At 39.8% G+C, this 15,814-nt stretch overlaps 1 protein-coding gene across 5 annotated transcripts; it reads right to left on the bottom strand.

Moving 5' to 3' along the window:
* Positions 1-11: 11 nt before the first annotated feature.
* Positions 12-15,306, bottom strand: LOC106669566 (serine-rich adhesin for platelets-like). Of its 5 annotated transcripts, none has more exons than XM_014399117.1 (25): positions 14,954-15,306; positions 12,398-12,562; positions 12,236-12,343; positions 12,073-12,174; positions 11,887-12,009; positions 9,677-9,805; positions 9,526-9,618; positions 9,396-9,455; positions 9,175-9,336; positions 8,952-9,119; positions 8,741-8,899; positions 8,547-8,681; positions 8,404-8,490; positions 8,021-8,251; positions 7,772-7,957; positions 7,356-7,637; positions 7,207-7,296; positions 6,943-7,152; positions 2,429-2,641; positions 2,113-2,292; positions 1,831-2,055; positions 1,546-1,776; positions 868-996; positions 167-808; positions 12-111 (listed from the first exon to the last, which is right to left on the bottom strand). In XM_014399117.1, exons 1-24 carry the CDS (start codon positions 15,171-15,173, stop codon positions 180-182), a joined length of 4,317 nt encoding a protein of 1,438 aa, XP_014254603.1. In that variant the 5' UTR covers positions 15,174-15,306; the 3' UTR covers positions 12-111; positions 167-179. The 5 variants fall into 5 exon arrangements, with proteins under 5 accessions (XP_014254603.1, XP_014254605.1, XP_014254606.1 ...); XM_014399119.1 differs by having other exon boundaries at positions 8,952-9,113; XM_014399120.1 differs by lacking the exon at positions 14,954-15,306 and having other exon boundaries at positions 11,887-12,001; positions 12,398-12,495.
* Positions 15,307-15,814: the final 508 nt, after the last annotated feature.

Below are 15,814 nucleotides of genomic sequence, written 5' to 3'. Positions count from 1 at the left end.
GACAACACGAGTTGAAAAGAAATAGTCTAAACGAAACCAACTTTATTGTAATTGGATTAATTATGCTGTTGTTAGACATTGTGCACTTCGGTCGGTATCAATATTTTCAGCCTGAAAAAGAAAGAGGGTTCAGTGAAAGAAGGAGAAAAAGATGGGGTGCAGGTACCTCGTAGTATTGGCTAGTCTACCACGTCGACTGATGTCATAGTGCATTGTTTCTTCGGCCTTTGGTACTTTTCGGTTTGGACGCAGGAGTCGATCTTAGGCTTTCTGACAGGGGGATCGAATTCTCCCCTGAAGAAAGAGTAGCCGACGCCTTCCTGAGGGGCGTTTCTCCTGTTCTGCGGGGAGGCGCCACGACGTACGTCCGAGAGCGATCGGTTCTTCCTCGGCGAGCCGCCGATCATCACGTCGCTCGGCGAAAGAGGAGGAATGCTGCCGAGCGACTGGACGGAAACCGAGACGTCGACTTGTTCCGTTTTCAAGGCGCTCTTTTCGCTCGGTTCGACTTGCGAGCAGGAGACGTCCGTCTTTTCGCCCTTCACTTCGACCACGGCCGTTTGCACTATGACCTCGGGCGCTGCAGCAGGCTTTTCTGAGCTTTCTTCCGCCTCGGGCTCGGTCTGCGTCTCGTTCGTCGACTCCGACTGGCTCGATGACGTGGTGGACGTCGTCGACGTGTCGGACAGCTTCTCGGTCTGCGTCGAACTCATCGCCGCCAGGGACTCGGTTTCTGCCAATTGGGTCACACTATCCTCGACGGTCACCGAATCTCCTGCTTCCAAGTTTTCCTTCCTCGTCGGAGATTCTGAAAGAAACGAAAGTTGAACCGGCGAACAGTCTAGGACTTAAGGAAAAGTGGCATACGCGAGGATTGGCGAACCGAAGCTGAACGGTCTCCGTGTTGAAGGATGTTCATCTTCGCCGGCGCTGCGTGAGGCAAGATATCCGATATTGAACGCTCACACACAACAGGGGGGCATTCCGACTTTATCTCTAAACAATAAAAATCTCCTTTTTTAAATTTAATCGATCTTTACTGCGAATAATTTAGTAAACCTTTGGCCCCTAAGTATCAGTCGGGTGATGTCTATACACTATAGACATGCAATTTGTAGTGAATTAATTTTCATAGATGTTAAAAGAACTAGTTATTTGATAAGTCTTTGAATTGGCAGAGTAGATGATATTCGGATGTTATTGATATTTTTGGCTAAAAATGGCTAGAAGCCAAAACAGCGGTAGACCAAACTGAATTTTTGTGAGAACCTGAGGGTTGTGGAGTGATGAACCTGTATTTCAGTCATTCCGATTGTCTTGGTCTATCCTAGCTGTTTTGGTATAACAGTCTAGTTTCGGGTTCTAGCTATCTTCGGGGTGTGTCTGTCCGAACCTACGACACCCTACTTTCTCCTCGCTACTTCGCTATGCTGCTAATTTCGACCTTTGTAGCTAGATCATTGACCAAAACTGATCACTTACGATCAAACTGCAGGTTCATCACCCCGCAAGTCACATGAAAAAATTTAGCAGGATATATTTTACCAATAAGCTCCGTTACGACCGGAGGTGGCTTCCTGAAGAATCTGTGACCGACGCCATCGCGCATGTTCGTTCTCAGCTGTTCCCCCTGCAAGTAGTCGCAAATGGAAATAGAACCGGCGGTCGAGGAATCAAGAAAAGACTCAGCCGACGGGTCTCTTTCATTGTGGTGCACATTCATAACAGCAGTTGTTTTGTGGATGTGTATCAAAGAAGACTCATTTCTTCCAGCTTCTGAAACACAGACAGATAAACACAGGTTCTTCCTTTACCAGGTTTAATACCAACCTAAACTCGTTTTCTGTAAAAATTGCTCAATTCTGTTTATGGACGGCTTGGGTATTTCGTTCGGGACACCGGTGATCTCGATACTCGAGGTCATCGGAGTCCTGCTGAGGCAGCATTTTTCAGACATTTCCGTTTTCCCTTCTTCTTCCCTGGAATGTTCTTGTTTGAAATCAGGCGGCGACTGCTGGACGTGCTGCGTTATGAACGATAACGTCGGGAGGCTCGCTAAAAGCAACATCCTCATAAGTGATTCGGACAGTTTGTGATTAACCAGAGACTTACAGGATAGACAAGTAGTACTGTCACCGTCCGTATTCTGCTGTTGTCCGGAAACGTACAGTTTACTCTGTGAAAACTTTTTCGCCCTGACTGAGGGCAGAAGTACTGGTCTCACTGGTTCCACTTCTTTCGGAAACCTCTCTTCCATTCTGCCAGAGGAAGTCCTTTTCGAAGAAACTTTTGCTTTGAGAAACAAAAATATGGTATGAATTTTTGAAGATAAAAGAACAAATTAATTTTTTGCTATAGTAGATCAACAGTCGATGCTATCTTTCGCTACTATTCTATCACTGCAGGAACGCTGTGAAAGGATACCTACTTTTTCTCACGGAAATTTCAGACGTAACTTTCCTCGATCCGCTGTACATGAATTTCTCCGTGTCCAAACCCGAAAGACTGATGGACCTTAGGGTATTCAATGTATCCACGCCTGACACGACTGTCGAAGAATGCTCAGGTTGAAGTTGGATAATCCCCCTCGGGTTCTTTAGTTTGGGCGCTTTCTTTCCAGGCGAGTTCATCCTCGTTTTAACTAAAAATTATAAGGATTACTTATTATTAAGGTTGAACTGTGGGTTTGCTTACCGTCGCTCAATTTACGAGTGGTCTTAGTGTGTGAGGTTTTGAGTATCGAGGGTAATGGAGATTTCAGTATGGAGTGAATGGGTTCCGCAGGTGGGAACGAATATTCTATCAATGGATTGTTTATAAACTTGGAATCGCCTATGAACGATTTTTGTGAGCTGGATGTATAACTAGAGTAAGGTTTTAACGACGAAGCCATATTACGTACGAACGGGGACGAAGGTGGAGAACAACGGAAGACTTGTTTCTCCTGTTTGCTCTTTGAAGGATTGGAATTTTTAGATTCTTTAGGGGACATCGATTTTTTCGTGGAACAGTTCCAAGGAAGGGGCAAGGAAGAAATCGAAGAAAGAGACGTGGAGGAAGTGCTAGAGGATAAATACTCGTTTAGGTTTTTATTCAATTCGGGGCAGAAATTACAAGTATTTCGATCGAATATACTAGGCAAGGGAGTAAACTTTTTCGGCAGACGGATTTGGTCGTTCAGAGCATTCTGGCTCTGATATATCTGTTCCAAAATCGGATCAGGAATTTGCACAGGGTAAGTGAAAAGATTGCGCTTTTTCGTTTGTGAGCTTTGGAAGTCGCCGTTCGTCGTTTTAGAAAGCGGACAGAGGGGTTGCCTTTTCCCTGGCATTAACGGTGGCGGAGTTTCAGTTTGCATGGAAGAACTCGTTTTCGTCGCTATCGATTCCAAAAATTTGACATGAGAGCTAGGTTTCCTCAACGGCGGTAGGCTCTGCCTTATCGGATGCTTGCTCTTGGGTTTCTTTAACGATATCTGCACGATAGCCTCTTCTATTTTTTTCTTGAGTTCGTTTAGGGAATTTTCTTTCTGTACCATTTCCATATTGCAATTAGACGTAGACGATTTATAGGCGCTTGAACAGTAACAAGTAGGAGTGGAAAACGACGATTCGGATTTTTTCTTAGTTAACTCCGGAAGGGATGAAATAGGGGAGAGCATGTCGGGATCACCGACGGTCGAAGTCGGACAAACTGCGTACGTCATGGATATAGAAGAGAGCGTGTTGATCCTCTTGCAGTAGCAGTCAGGCGTTAGACAGTCGTCGGTGTTGCTTAAAACTTCTTTGCTCTTCTCCGGCGTGCTTGTCAAAGACGGGAAAGATGTCGCGAGCTCACTGTCCACGGAATATTGCCCTTTGGTAAAAGAGCTAGAGTTGTCGTTCGTTTTGGGAAACTTGGTCTCGTGGAGGGCGGTGAAAGTGTTCAGAGGTTTTTTATCTTGGATAAAATCAGTTTTCCAAGTGAGAAAATTTGGGTAGTCTGTGTTTTGTGAAGCAGACTTAGGCTTGTCATTAGTCAAATACTTTCCGAACGCTCTGTCCATCTTGGCGCTCGGTGGAGGAAGGAGGACAGGCGTCAGCAAATCGTTTATAGCGTCGCACTCTTTAAGAATGCTTTTAAAACTGTTTTCAAAATGTTTTGTGTCTTTTTCATCTGCGTCGGACAAGTCAGAAAACTCGAATTTCTTTTTGAAGGTTTTCTGCGTCGACGCGAGAAGATGGTCGAACTGTTTGAAACGGTTAGATATGTTCGCTTTTGATGTTGCTTGCCTGTCTCTGCTGTACAAGTTGCCAAGTTCCCTGTTCCCAGTTCGGGACGTGTACAGATCATCATACAAACGTTTTGGAAAGACTCGTCTCATGTCATCTTTTCTGTTGACGACGTCTTGAGAGAAATCAATCGCCGGAGGCTTCTCGAAACTCTGTTGTACGTTCAAATGCGTTGGTTTACTTTTTGCATTTTTTGGCGACAGAGATTGTCTTTCCCTTTTTTCGTTAGTCGTCCCTTTTTGCATTTCTTTATTCCTTATCGGAGGCCGGAATTGGCTTATGGGTTTCAGCGGTTCGAGTTTTTTTTTCTGGAGAGAACTCGTTTTATGCGTTACAACATGCTTGGGAAAACAGCCTTTGAGCCTGTCGGCGTTCCGCTCCAGGAGGGATTTTATGCTGTGGGTAATCTTAAGACAGTTGGGAGTTTCCAAATACCTCGATTGAACAGTTCTTAATTTGGGATTTTTTTTGGGCGGTGTCGGCGGTGTCTCCGGCGGTGTCGGTTTCGGCTTCTTCGGCTCGAGGTACCTAGGCTGAATATGCTTAAATTTCCTCTTGTGGGTATTTTTGATCGTGAAGCTCTCAGCCGGCGCCAACGGCTCGAAACGTTTGGAACTTACCCATTCGGGCCGGTTTTTAATAACATCAGAACTACTCCTTTTGGGGCCTTGGTTACTATGCCTATTAAATTTGTTAGCGGTTTTTGCGTTTCGACTGTCTGCTGTTTCCCTCCGATCGCTTGGTATCACCGTGTTGGGCTTTTTCCTTGTGACCTGTCTCCTCGGCCTTTGAATTTTTTCAGAGCTTTCTTCGAAATCCGAAGATTTTCTCCTTTTGTAAGGGAAGCCGGCTCGCGGGTTGTTGCGTTTATTCCAAGGGATTTTGCTCTTCGGTTTCGCACCCCCGGAGGAGACGTCAGTCTCTTCTTTGTTCCTATACGATTTAGCCTTCGGCTTTGGTTTTTTCTTTTCAAAATCCGATAAGAATTTGTTATTGTAGCTTTTCCTCGAGCGTCCACTTTTGTGGCTTTTGTTGGTTTTTTGGCTTTTTATTATACTGTTGTCTTCTTCGAAATCCGACTCGTAATCTCTGTCCGTGTCGCTCGGCTCTCTGCTACAACCAACGTAGTACGTTTTCGCAGTTTTCGGTTGTTGCGGCGGCGTTTTGGGGGTCACCTCTCTCGGAGATACGACTTCGGTGAAGCTCGTCGTTTTCGGTCTATCTCGCGAAAAACCTCGAGTCCTCTTGTAGCCGGCGGACTTAGGCCTGGATACTTCGCATCTCCTCGGCTCGAAAACTTCCGCTTCCGGTGACGACGTTTTAACGCTCCTGTCTTTGCTGCATCTTCTAGGAGATATTGTTCTGTTCAGTTTAGTGACCGTCCTCCCTCTCCTGGGAGAAATAGCCTGGCGTGTGTGTTTCATCGTTTCCTTTCTCGTGTGGAGAAAATCCCAAGAGAGTGGAAGCTGTTCTACGTAATCATCGCTCATAGCGCGTCTCGGTTCGATCTCGCTCCGTGATTCGATCTCCGAAACGGCTTCCACCGATTTTTCTTTCTTGGGAGTGTACAACGTGGTGCCAATCGTGTGCTCTTTCGGCGACTTGACAGGTTCGGCTTCTAGTTTGTCATTGCCGGTCAAAAACTCGTTCTCCATCATAGCTATTTTCTGGGCTTTTCTCCGGGCGTCTATGCGTTGTCGCAGTCTTTCCACTAACGTCAACCTTCTGGTGCTGGTTTTGGGAGTGGGTTCGTTGTCTGGGTTGAAATTCATCTTGGGCTTGTTCTTCCTCGGAATGTCTTTACTCCTCGCCGTCTGGTCCCTGATGACTGCCGGTACGATGTCGGGGGGTGGTTTTTTACTCGTGGGTTGGTATTTGTACTTAGAACCTTTGGCGAATCTCTTGACTAGACCCAACGTGTTCTCGAACTTACTGTCTTCGGTCCTTCTAGGCTCCTCTTTCTTCTGCTTTTTCTCAGAAGGACGGTCGATGTTCATCCACGGCTTGCTTTTGCTCACCGGCGGGCCTGTCTTACTGAGATGGGGCAATTTAACGGGTTGGACCAGCTCAGATTCAATGGGGTACTTCTTCTCCAAAGGGATTTTTGAATTTGTGGAATGTCTGTTATAAAGCGAAGGTAACAAGATAGGCTTAACCATTTCTATTTCCTGGGGATATCTTTTTTCTAACGGTAGGCCATTGTGATTCGAAAATGGTACCATTTTTGCTCATCTCATCACAAAAGAGCCTTAAATTTATGTATATTTTTTGTTTTTGAATTTAGGGAAATTACAAACGCACTTGTAAATTTTGAATTTTAAACACAAATATAACTCATATGCTAAAATGTGAGCTTTGAGAAATAATTGTCGCCACAACGACATTTTCCCCGTCCATGTCGGGCTCATGACGGTCCACAAGTGGCGTAAATTAGATCTTAAATCGATTTTTCAAAAACAAAGGAAATATATTATTTAATATAAATAATCACATAAAGGGGTTTCCAGAAACGGACACCTGATCTAATCAATCATAATGACACGGCAGCGTGAGAAGCATGTGATTATGGGAACCTTTTTTCAATAAAACTTTAGTCAAACCCAAAATAATTGTTCTAAACAGGAGGTGGTTTCTATGTGGTATTAAATTTCAATTCTACTCGTGATATTACTTCTTTCAGTGAGAGTCGCCAGAAGTTTATCCGTCTCCGAAGCAGTTCTGCCGTACTGGCCCCATTCGTCTACAAAAGCGTCGCTCTTTTCAGTCGACGACAGGTTCGTCGTGTCTTTCGACCCGGAAGACTTTAGTATTGCTTGCTGAGTGTAGTCCAAAAGCGACTGGGGGACGTTGTGCTTCGTCTGCACCCAGTAGGCGTTCGTCACTAGAAACAAATCACAATAAAAAACGTATATTTTCAAAATATAAAAAGACGTACTGGTATTAGTTGGAATATAGTTTTTCAAAGACCAGGACAGCTCATCTAAAGTATTTAACGAGGTTTCTAAAGGACCATCGGCAGATAGATCTGTAAATGTTTTCAGGTTAACGTTATGGAACAAATTAAAAAAAAGGAGCGTATTTTACTAGTTTCAAAAATATTGGAGCTCGCTGTCGTCTTCGACAAGTCACCCATCGCCTTTAGCTTAGTTTCAGTAACCCTTTTTCCATTTTTTATCTTTCCTCGCTTTGAGATTTTTTTCTGTTTTGACTTGATTGGGGTGGGTACTTCTTTGACAGCGTTGTTAATGGCTTGGGCGTCGTCCTTTCCGACATGAGCCGCTTCAGTCTTCCCAGGTGCCATTTGTCCCTGATGCTGCTTCACCTTTTCGACGAAGTGTTCTTTCTTGCCCGTTGTATCTTCACTGACTGCAAATAATGAATAAAACAAAATACGTTGATCAAAAAACTTTTTTTCTGAGAAAAATCTAAAACAGCATTATACAAAATAATACTAGCTGTGCTAATATTCATGAGATTTAAGTAGTATGAAGTGAGCTCACCGTATGATGTTTCAGTAGGAGTTGTCATTGAATGACCATCGAAATCGGTGACTTTACTGCTGGACTTTTCGTTCGTATCAACAGTTTCAGCGAGGTTCTTTTCCGTCGAAGGCAAACTGCAACCATCGCTCTGTTTCTCCAAATTGTCCAACGCCTTGTCTAACCCTTTCGCTATGAGTATTTTATCTGGAAAAAATGAAAACAAAAGTATATTAGAGGAGGGTTTGACTTGTGGGCTGGAAAGCATACCCATGTCGGTCTTAGGCTGCTGGGTGATCGTAGGCTGACGCATCTGGATCGTCACGACCGTCCCCGAGGTATCGGGCTTTTTGCAGACATTGGGCTGTGAGTGTCTATGATGTTTGGCTTTGTCGTTTGAGTTGTTCAAGTATTCGCTGAAAAGCCTGTTTTGCTGTTTTCGGTAGCGCAGCTCTTCTGTCAATGCTTCTGGAAAAAACTTACGGCCCAGTCGCTGCCATTCTGCAAAAGTTAACGATAAAGTACGGGCTGCTTTATGCTTTATGGTCTGCTAGTCAATGAACATGTACAACTGATCCACTAGGTCACGTTAATCTGATCAGTTCTACAAATAATAAAGAACGATTTTAAGTTGTATACCAAATGAAACTTACTATGTAGGAGAGACTCGTCTGTAGCTTTTTCTGCCTGTTTCTGAAAGAGTACATTCAGTCCTTCCCTTCTTCCAAGAGACTTGGGATCTGGAAAAAAAGATAAACAATACTGAGTGGTTTTTAATTAGATAGCTTTTATTTACCTTGTGATTTTAACAGTTCATCCTGTGTCTTTGAATTGTGAGTGATCGACATGAACTTGTTGAAATTTCTCCTGCAATCCTCATCCCTCTTCGACCTATCCTTTTTAAGGTCTTCCAACAGAGTTTTCCTAGAGGCTGTTTTTTATTTGTTTTAAGTTAAAAAGCTCAAATTTCGTCGATAACCTGTTGAATACCGTAAGTCGTCTTTTCGTACGAAAATCTCCTGCTTGAAGGCCTGGAAGGAACTTCCTTAGTCCTAATGGAGTCGTCGGAGCTTTCGATCATTGAAAGATAACCCTTTCCTTGCTTTTTGATCCTTTCGAACGGAAGTCGAGGCAGCTTCATTGATTTTACTACAAAGTGATTTTTAGAAATGAAATTGATAAAACGGACTTGAATATTTACATTCGATGTGCTTAGGGGACGCCAGCCTGGGTTGCTCCTGTTCCTTCTTTATTTCCTCAGTAAGTCTGGTAGACGGTCTCAAATCGTCAATGTTGACGCCTCCAACGCCTAAACGGTCCTCTGTCACCTTGATCGGAATTTTTTTCTCCTTTGTTTTCTCTTCTATCACTAAAGAACGTCAGCAATTTAAAATTTCACTGGATATTTACCAACAAACACTCACGTTTCGACGGTTTGACAGTGACGGTTTCTACGACGACTTGTCTGTTTGTACGTTCGTACGGGCTGTCCTTATAAGGAAGGATGGTCTTTTTAAGGTTCGGTTTTATGAAATACTCTTCCGGAAGCAAACGTTTAAACCAGGAGATATCATCTTTCATATGCTCTGCAAAATTTCAAATTCAGAGGTTTTACGTCGAAAGATTGTGTTTTTTAATTTCTCACCGCGTTTTCCGAAGTCTTTCAACACAATTTTATGTTCCGTCCTCTTATACGTTTTATTTTCTATTAAATAAATATATGGTTTTACAATTAAAATTTCAAAATTGTCAATGAAAAAAGTGAATCTCATTACGCATTTCGACGACTACTGGATTGACCGTAAAATTTGTCTTCGTTGGAGCCACGACATCGGTCTTCTTATGCAACAATTCTGACACCCTATTAGCTAAAATACAAAAAAATACTTTCAATGAGAAAAACCAAATAGAAGTTGTATATCGTACCTAGTCGAGGTTCTAAAGAATTGGGCATCGGTGTGGGAAGCCTTGTATTTTTGGTCGTCACTTCGCTTTCATGACCTACGACATTCTTATCGCCCGATTGTGCAAAGTTATACAGACTTTGTTTCCTTCCTTAAAAAAAGAAGATTAAAACATAAAATAAACCCGCAATTTAAATTCACAACACGCCCATCCTTCGGACGTAATTGCCGGCTTATATTAAAAAAGAGAGAAAATAAAACGAACATACAGCCTTTCTTGACATGACAATCATTAAAATCTATCTACATATACAAAAAAGATTTGCATAAGTCACTAACAGAAAATTCAAAGTTAAAATCTCTACTAACACAAGTCATGATATTAAGACATAAAAATATATTTTTGTTGAATAAAACTGTTTCAATACAGAATTCGCCGAAATATTTCGACTCGCTCTCCTTATTCCCTGATTTGCAGCGATTTTTAATACAAGAGATGGCATTAAAACATAATGATACTTTCTTGCCGAATAAAACTGTTTCAATACGAGGAATTCGATATTATATCTCGACTCGTCCTCCTCTCTGATGTTCTGCGATCTGAATTTATAATTTCAGTCCCATTCAATGATGCATCATTAAAACACTGATCTTTTTAAAACTATATCGTAACATTAATTTTAATGATTTTTCGGAGATCGTGACATGCGGTCTGGTGTGACGTAGGTTTTAGAAAAACATTTTCTTTATCGTGCCAACGTTTCGATCTTTATTGAGATCATCTTCAGGGACTGGGATTTATAAACATTGTTTAAATTTTACAAATACATGTAGTATGTGAAAAGAAGATTTAAAAAAATAATTGAAAAAATGAATTTATACAATGCTACAAAATTTTAGATTAAAAAAAGAATGAATTTATATAATGCTAGAAAATTTTAGATTAAAAAAATAAATAAATAAAATGAATTTATACAATACTAGAAAATTTTAGATTACAAAAATAAATAAATAAAATGAATTTATACAATGATAGATAATTAATGTTTAAAACTAAAATTTTCTATCATTGTATACATTCATTTTTTTTAATCTAAAATTTTCTAGCATTGTATAAATTCATCTTTTTCGCATCCTACATATATTTGTGAAATTTAAACAATGTTTATAAATCCCAGGCCCTGAAGATGATCTCAATAAAGATCGAAACGTTGGCACGATAAAGAAAATGTTTTTCTAAAACCTACGTCACACCAGACCGATTTATAATGAAAGAAAAAAGGAAAACAATCACAGTTGAATGTCATAGAAAAATATAATTTTGATGCGTAGTAGAGACTAACTTCAACGGAAACTATAGACGTACAATAGTGAAGAAAAAGGTCAAATTACAGACACACAGTAGTAAAAAGAACAAATTAATATAGAGACACATAGCAGTGAAAAATTATACAGGATTATAAAGAAACGTGATAGGAAAAAACAACAAACGAAAAATAATAAAGCAACGCAATAAAGAAGAAAATGAACAAGTAAAAGGCAAAATGAAATATAGTAATGTAGAAGGAAGGAACAAGAAAGAATAATATAAAATAATGATTAAGAAAACTTATTGTACAATAAAGATAAGGACAAGAAAAATATTTTTAAAAAACACAAAATAATAATTAAGTAATGCCCTTCTTGGCCTGATAATTATTAAAACATATCTACATATAATTCAACTTATAAATATAATTTGCTCAAGCAATTAAACAAACGAATCAAATTTAAACCAATACCAACCCGAGGTACAATAAAGATAATTTAACAAGAAAAGACTCACCGAAAAATAAACATTTAGCAAAGCATGGCCAATTTAGTTAATAAATTATTATTCAAGACGTATTAAAAAGGGAAATTAACTTCTTGGCAGATGGTGCCTATAAATGAGACTCATTAAAATTTATGTTTTGGCGAAATCTAGCTGCGAACATGAGATGGTTTTCACGCATTGAACGTCATTAAAAGTATGAAAATTTTGAAAGTATGTTATGTGAATATGAAAAGCACAAACCAGAGGCATTTCTATTTAAATGTTTTTTTTTAAAGTGTTAGTTTACAATGCTGATCATATTAATCAATGATGTTTAAGGCTTCTGTCACATCAGGTCTTTGTTATATTTCAAAACATCCTTTTTCAGGATAGTAAATCATGGTTTGTTTTTAACCGGATTGACAAAATTGACTTACTTAATTCAGACCGGTCGGATAATTTGGCAGCGTTTCTTGTTTTTATTGTTGTGAAGAGATCCGCACTGTTGTGGTATCCGGCAGCTTCCATTTTCTTGAAATTAGCGTCGACCGTCTTATGGACTTAAAGAATAGTTTGATGATAGGAAAAAACAGTTTTTTTAATGAAATAAACCATTTACTTACAAGTCACAAAATCTATTTTTGGCTTATGCCTTTGGTATGATTTCAAATCGAACGACCTTTTCGTGTCGGCTTCCAAACTCTGGATCATTTTCGAACTTTCACCTTTAACAAAATGACACAAAGGTGGATCTTTTGTTTAGACTGGGGGATTTTGACCATTTACCTATTGGGTAATCGGGCATCAAGGGTTTCGACAAACCCTGGATTGCTCCGTCGCTCCTCCTTTGTGACTTGAGCAGTGCCATCTTGTCCACCAGATGCTTTTGCTCGCCTAAAACCCAAAATGATTGGATTTAATTTTAAGAATATAAATACAACCGAATACCGTTTTTGGACGGATTGGCCTTATCCCGGCCTCTGCTGAGATGAAACGCAGAAGCCATGCCCAACGCCGCTATCTTTTCATTCCGATGACGTCCACCTCTTCTATTGGCCATCGTGTATGCGGTTTTGTTCGGCGAAGATTGAACTTCACAGCCAGACACTCTGCCTGCAAAAGCGTAAATATTAAAGACATAAATACCACGACTTTCTAACAAGGCAATCTTTGTAAAACTGGATTGCAACTTTGTTCCAATCTCGAACAAGAAGCCTGGTATCTCTTAAAAACCTCTTGATAAATAACACGGCAAATGTACATGAATCCCATGACAATAAATCAGAATGTAAACGAGTAGTAAAAACAGTTGCAATGTAGTTCAAAACTTGTTTTTTATTTTCTTTTTTGGACTTAGTGACTATTGCAATCTGAACCTCATGTATGTTTAAGTACCGACTTACAAGCCAGAACAATTGACAAGTCGTGTGATTATTTTTTGCATTATTTCAAATTTTGCGTAAATAAGGCGACACGGTTAGAAACATGAAAGTCTTAGGTGCAATCTGCTTTAAACGTTACAGTTCATTTTCACGCTGCGACGCTTCAAATAATCGTCTCAAGATCAAGTTGCGGCCTGTCGAGTTATCCAAAGCGTGACGGTGCTTCTGCCCTCGGGTTTTTTCAAATGTAAAACAACGTGAATGAAATGGGCAAGACCTGTTTTCATTTTGCCTTTTTTCCTCCCGGAGTGGATCAGACCGCAGAGCACGTTTCCTTTCCGTGTAAAAACGGCTTCCAAGCACGAGCTGATCGGTTGCATGCTTTTTCTCTCTCTTTCGCGCGAAAGTGCGCGGCCGTGGTTTGGCGCCGGTGATTGATCTTGTGAAACTGGTGATCTGCTGAAAGGGCACGACCCTGGTAATCGAGTTGGGCTCCCTTACCGTTACCCAGATGCTCCCTTTGACCTCGCCCGTACGATAACCAATATCCCAGAAACTCTTCGACACGATCTACCTCTCGATCGAATCGGCAAATTTCAAACCTTCGAAAGATGTAAAAAGAGTCTCTTTATTGACTCCATCTTCACGTTCTCACTTCTTTTCATTTCACCAGTAATTCCTCAATTTCTTCCATTTTGTGATATCGTATAGGTCAGAGTAGTTTGATCATTGGGATTTCTCAATCAAACCCGCTGTTTTGGGTCAAATTAACCAAAATGGAACGAGTTCTGCTCCTTGGATTTAAAAGAAATAGTGGCAGTAAGATGACTCAGAACAGCCTTTCCCTGTTTATAACCCTAAAGCCATACCATCTGACCTTATCTTCCAGTTAATTGCCTTTATTGTTTCAAAATAGTATCTCTAACTAAATTTATTGCCAAAAGTACTGTTAAACAGCGTTTATCTTAACACGTTCATATCACGTTAATGATTTATGATAGTTGTAAAAATAAAACTGCTTCTTGACTCGCCCTGCTTATTTCCCTAACGTGAAGCCATTTGACGTTTCCCAATCAACGTGTCATCATTTTAGAAAAACAGCTCTTTCAAAACTGCTACGTGATAATAATTTTAATGCGAACCCGGAATTCCTCAAATATCTCGCCTCGCCCTACCTATTTCCCTAATGTGCAGCGATCTGATTGTATTTTCCTATGAATGGTTCATTTTAGAGAAAAAATTGTTTTTTAAAAACCTTTGCATAATATTAATTTTAATATATTAATCCATATATATTTAGCGGTCGTAATTGACCATAATAATTATTTCAATTAATTATTCATATCAACCAAGACCTTACATAAAAAAGAATAATTAATTGAAATAATTAATTTTAATAAAAAAGCAGAATGCCTCTGGTTATCTCGCCTCACGCAAAGTAATATATTATAGATTCTTAGTACAAAAAATAAAACAATGAATAAAACAGTAAAGAAGAACAAGTACGAACAAAATGGACAAATGATAATAATAAATGGATAGTAGAAAAAGCTGGTAATACTGAAGAATAACTATGAAAAATTAGATAACACTAAACAGAAGCATAGAAAAAAAATGTCGAGAGAAAAAATAAACGTAATAGCTATAAACACTTTACTTAATTTGTTATCCTTTCTAGTAAAGTCTAGTGGATATGGGATATATATATTTGCATAAAAGTAAACAAGTTCAACAAGTTTTGTATTTGTTCAGCTTGCTCCGGTTGTTATTTAAATAGGTTGGAATCTGTCTTCTCGACAGTGAACATTTCAAAAGTTAGAGGGAAAATTAGCAGGCAAATAAAGAACACATATGACTTTTGAGGAAAACTGAACTTTGTATATAGTGTTTTTTGAATCTTGTCTTTTAGATTACGAAGTGGGAATTTTTGTATTTTATAGAATTTTTGTATTTTATAGTGTTTTAGCAGATATTTGGTTGTTTTACATATTTTCTACTTGTGCTGATCTATAAGACTCATTAAATTTTTAAATTTTCTTGATTGCAAGTTTGTTTTTTATTTTTATTTTTACATATAATCCGGGCATGGTATTGCCTATTTCAAGGAAGTGATGTGACTTACCATTATGCTTTCCGATGTCGGGACGCTGCCTCCGCTTGCAAGTCTTGTCCATAAGCTGGTTTATGTCTCTTGGGAATTTCGAGTAGTAAATTTCAATCCATGGGTTTGTTAAAAATAAAATAATAAATCGGTGCACATGATCGCGATTCAAGGCCATCATGATCGCGACCCGTTGTCCGCCCGGTTTTGTTGACTCCCAGCGCAGACAGTTGGCCGACATCCAGCGAGACCGGAAGAGGGGACCGCTTTATTTTAAAGCCCAAATCAAGGAAGCTCACTCCTCTAAAAACACTTTCTGTCTAGGTCAGTGCCATGGCACCTTTCTCTCTTTCAATTTGATGATCTTTAGCCTTATAAGCGGATGACTTAGCCGGTCTTTGTTTTTCACCTTGTAGTCCCTTATCCTCCTCAATAGTGAAACACAAATACAATTCAGCAAGTCTGGGCTAATTTTAAACCGAGGTTGCATTTAACTCGTCTGAAATATTATAAACAACCTAGACATGTTCCTAAAGAGGAACCCTATCTTTTTTAATTTTATCACTTGTGCTATTTCAAGATGTCTTACTTATCTTCATGACAGAAAGTTGAATATCACACACACAACCTGATAATATACATTCTCTGTCAAATACGATCAGGGTCTGCCATCATTAGACATCATTCCGACTTATAGAAGCATGCTGGGGTCTTTCTTGTACCTTACACCGATGAATTTCCGTCATCTGAAAACTCAATGACAATGTAACCATCCTCACCCTTGTCATTAGCCGACCAAGGTCTACAATGTCCATAAAACTCCATATTTTCATCGTGCACCAAACGGAAGGTAAAAATCAGTGATTAGAACATAATACGTCA

The sequence above is a fragment of the Cimex lectularius genome, unplaced genomic scaffold (genome assembly GCF_000648675.2).
Source record: "Cimex lectularius strain Harlan isolate CLEC.00 unplaced genomic scaffold, Clec_2.1 scaffold77, whole genome shotgun sequence".
Lineage (NCBI taxonomy): Eukaryota > Metazoa > Arthropoda > Insecta > Hemiptera > Cimicidae > Cimex > Cimex lectularius.
Note: the sequence above shows the minus strand (reverse complement) of the source record. Positions and strands in the feature narration are given on the sequence as shown.

What these genes read in the sequence shown, in the direction of transcription:
- LOC106669566 (XM_014399115.2), bottom strand. Translation starts at nt 6,493, where the DNA reads ATGGTACCATTTTCGAATCACAATGGCCTACCGTTAGAAAAAAGATAT. An exon ending in CACTCGTAAATTGAGCGACG is followed by an intron (nt 2,642 to 2,694) that starts GTAAGCAAACCC and finishes TATAATTTTTAG; the next exon opens with TTAAAACGAGGATGAACTCG. An exon ending in GGTCGTAACGGAGCTTATTG is followed by an intron (nt 997 to 1,545) that starts GTAAAATATATC and finishes TTTATTGTTTAG; the next exon opens with AGATAAAGTCGGAATGCCCC.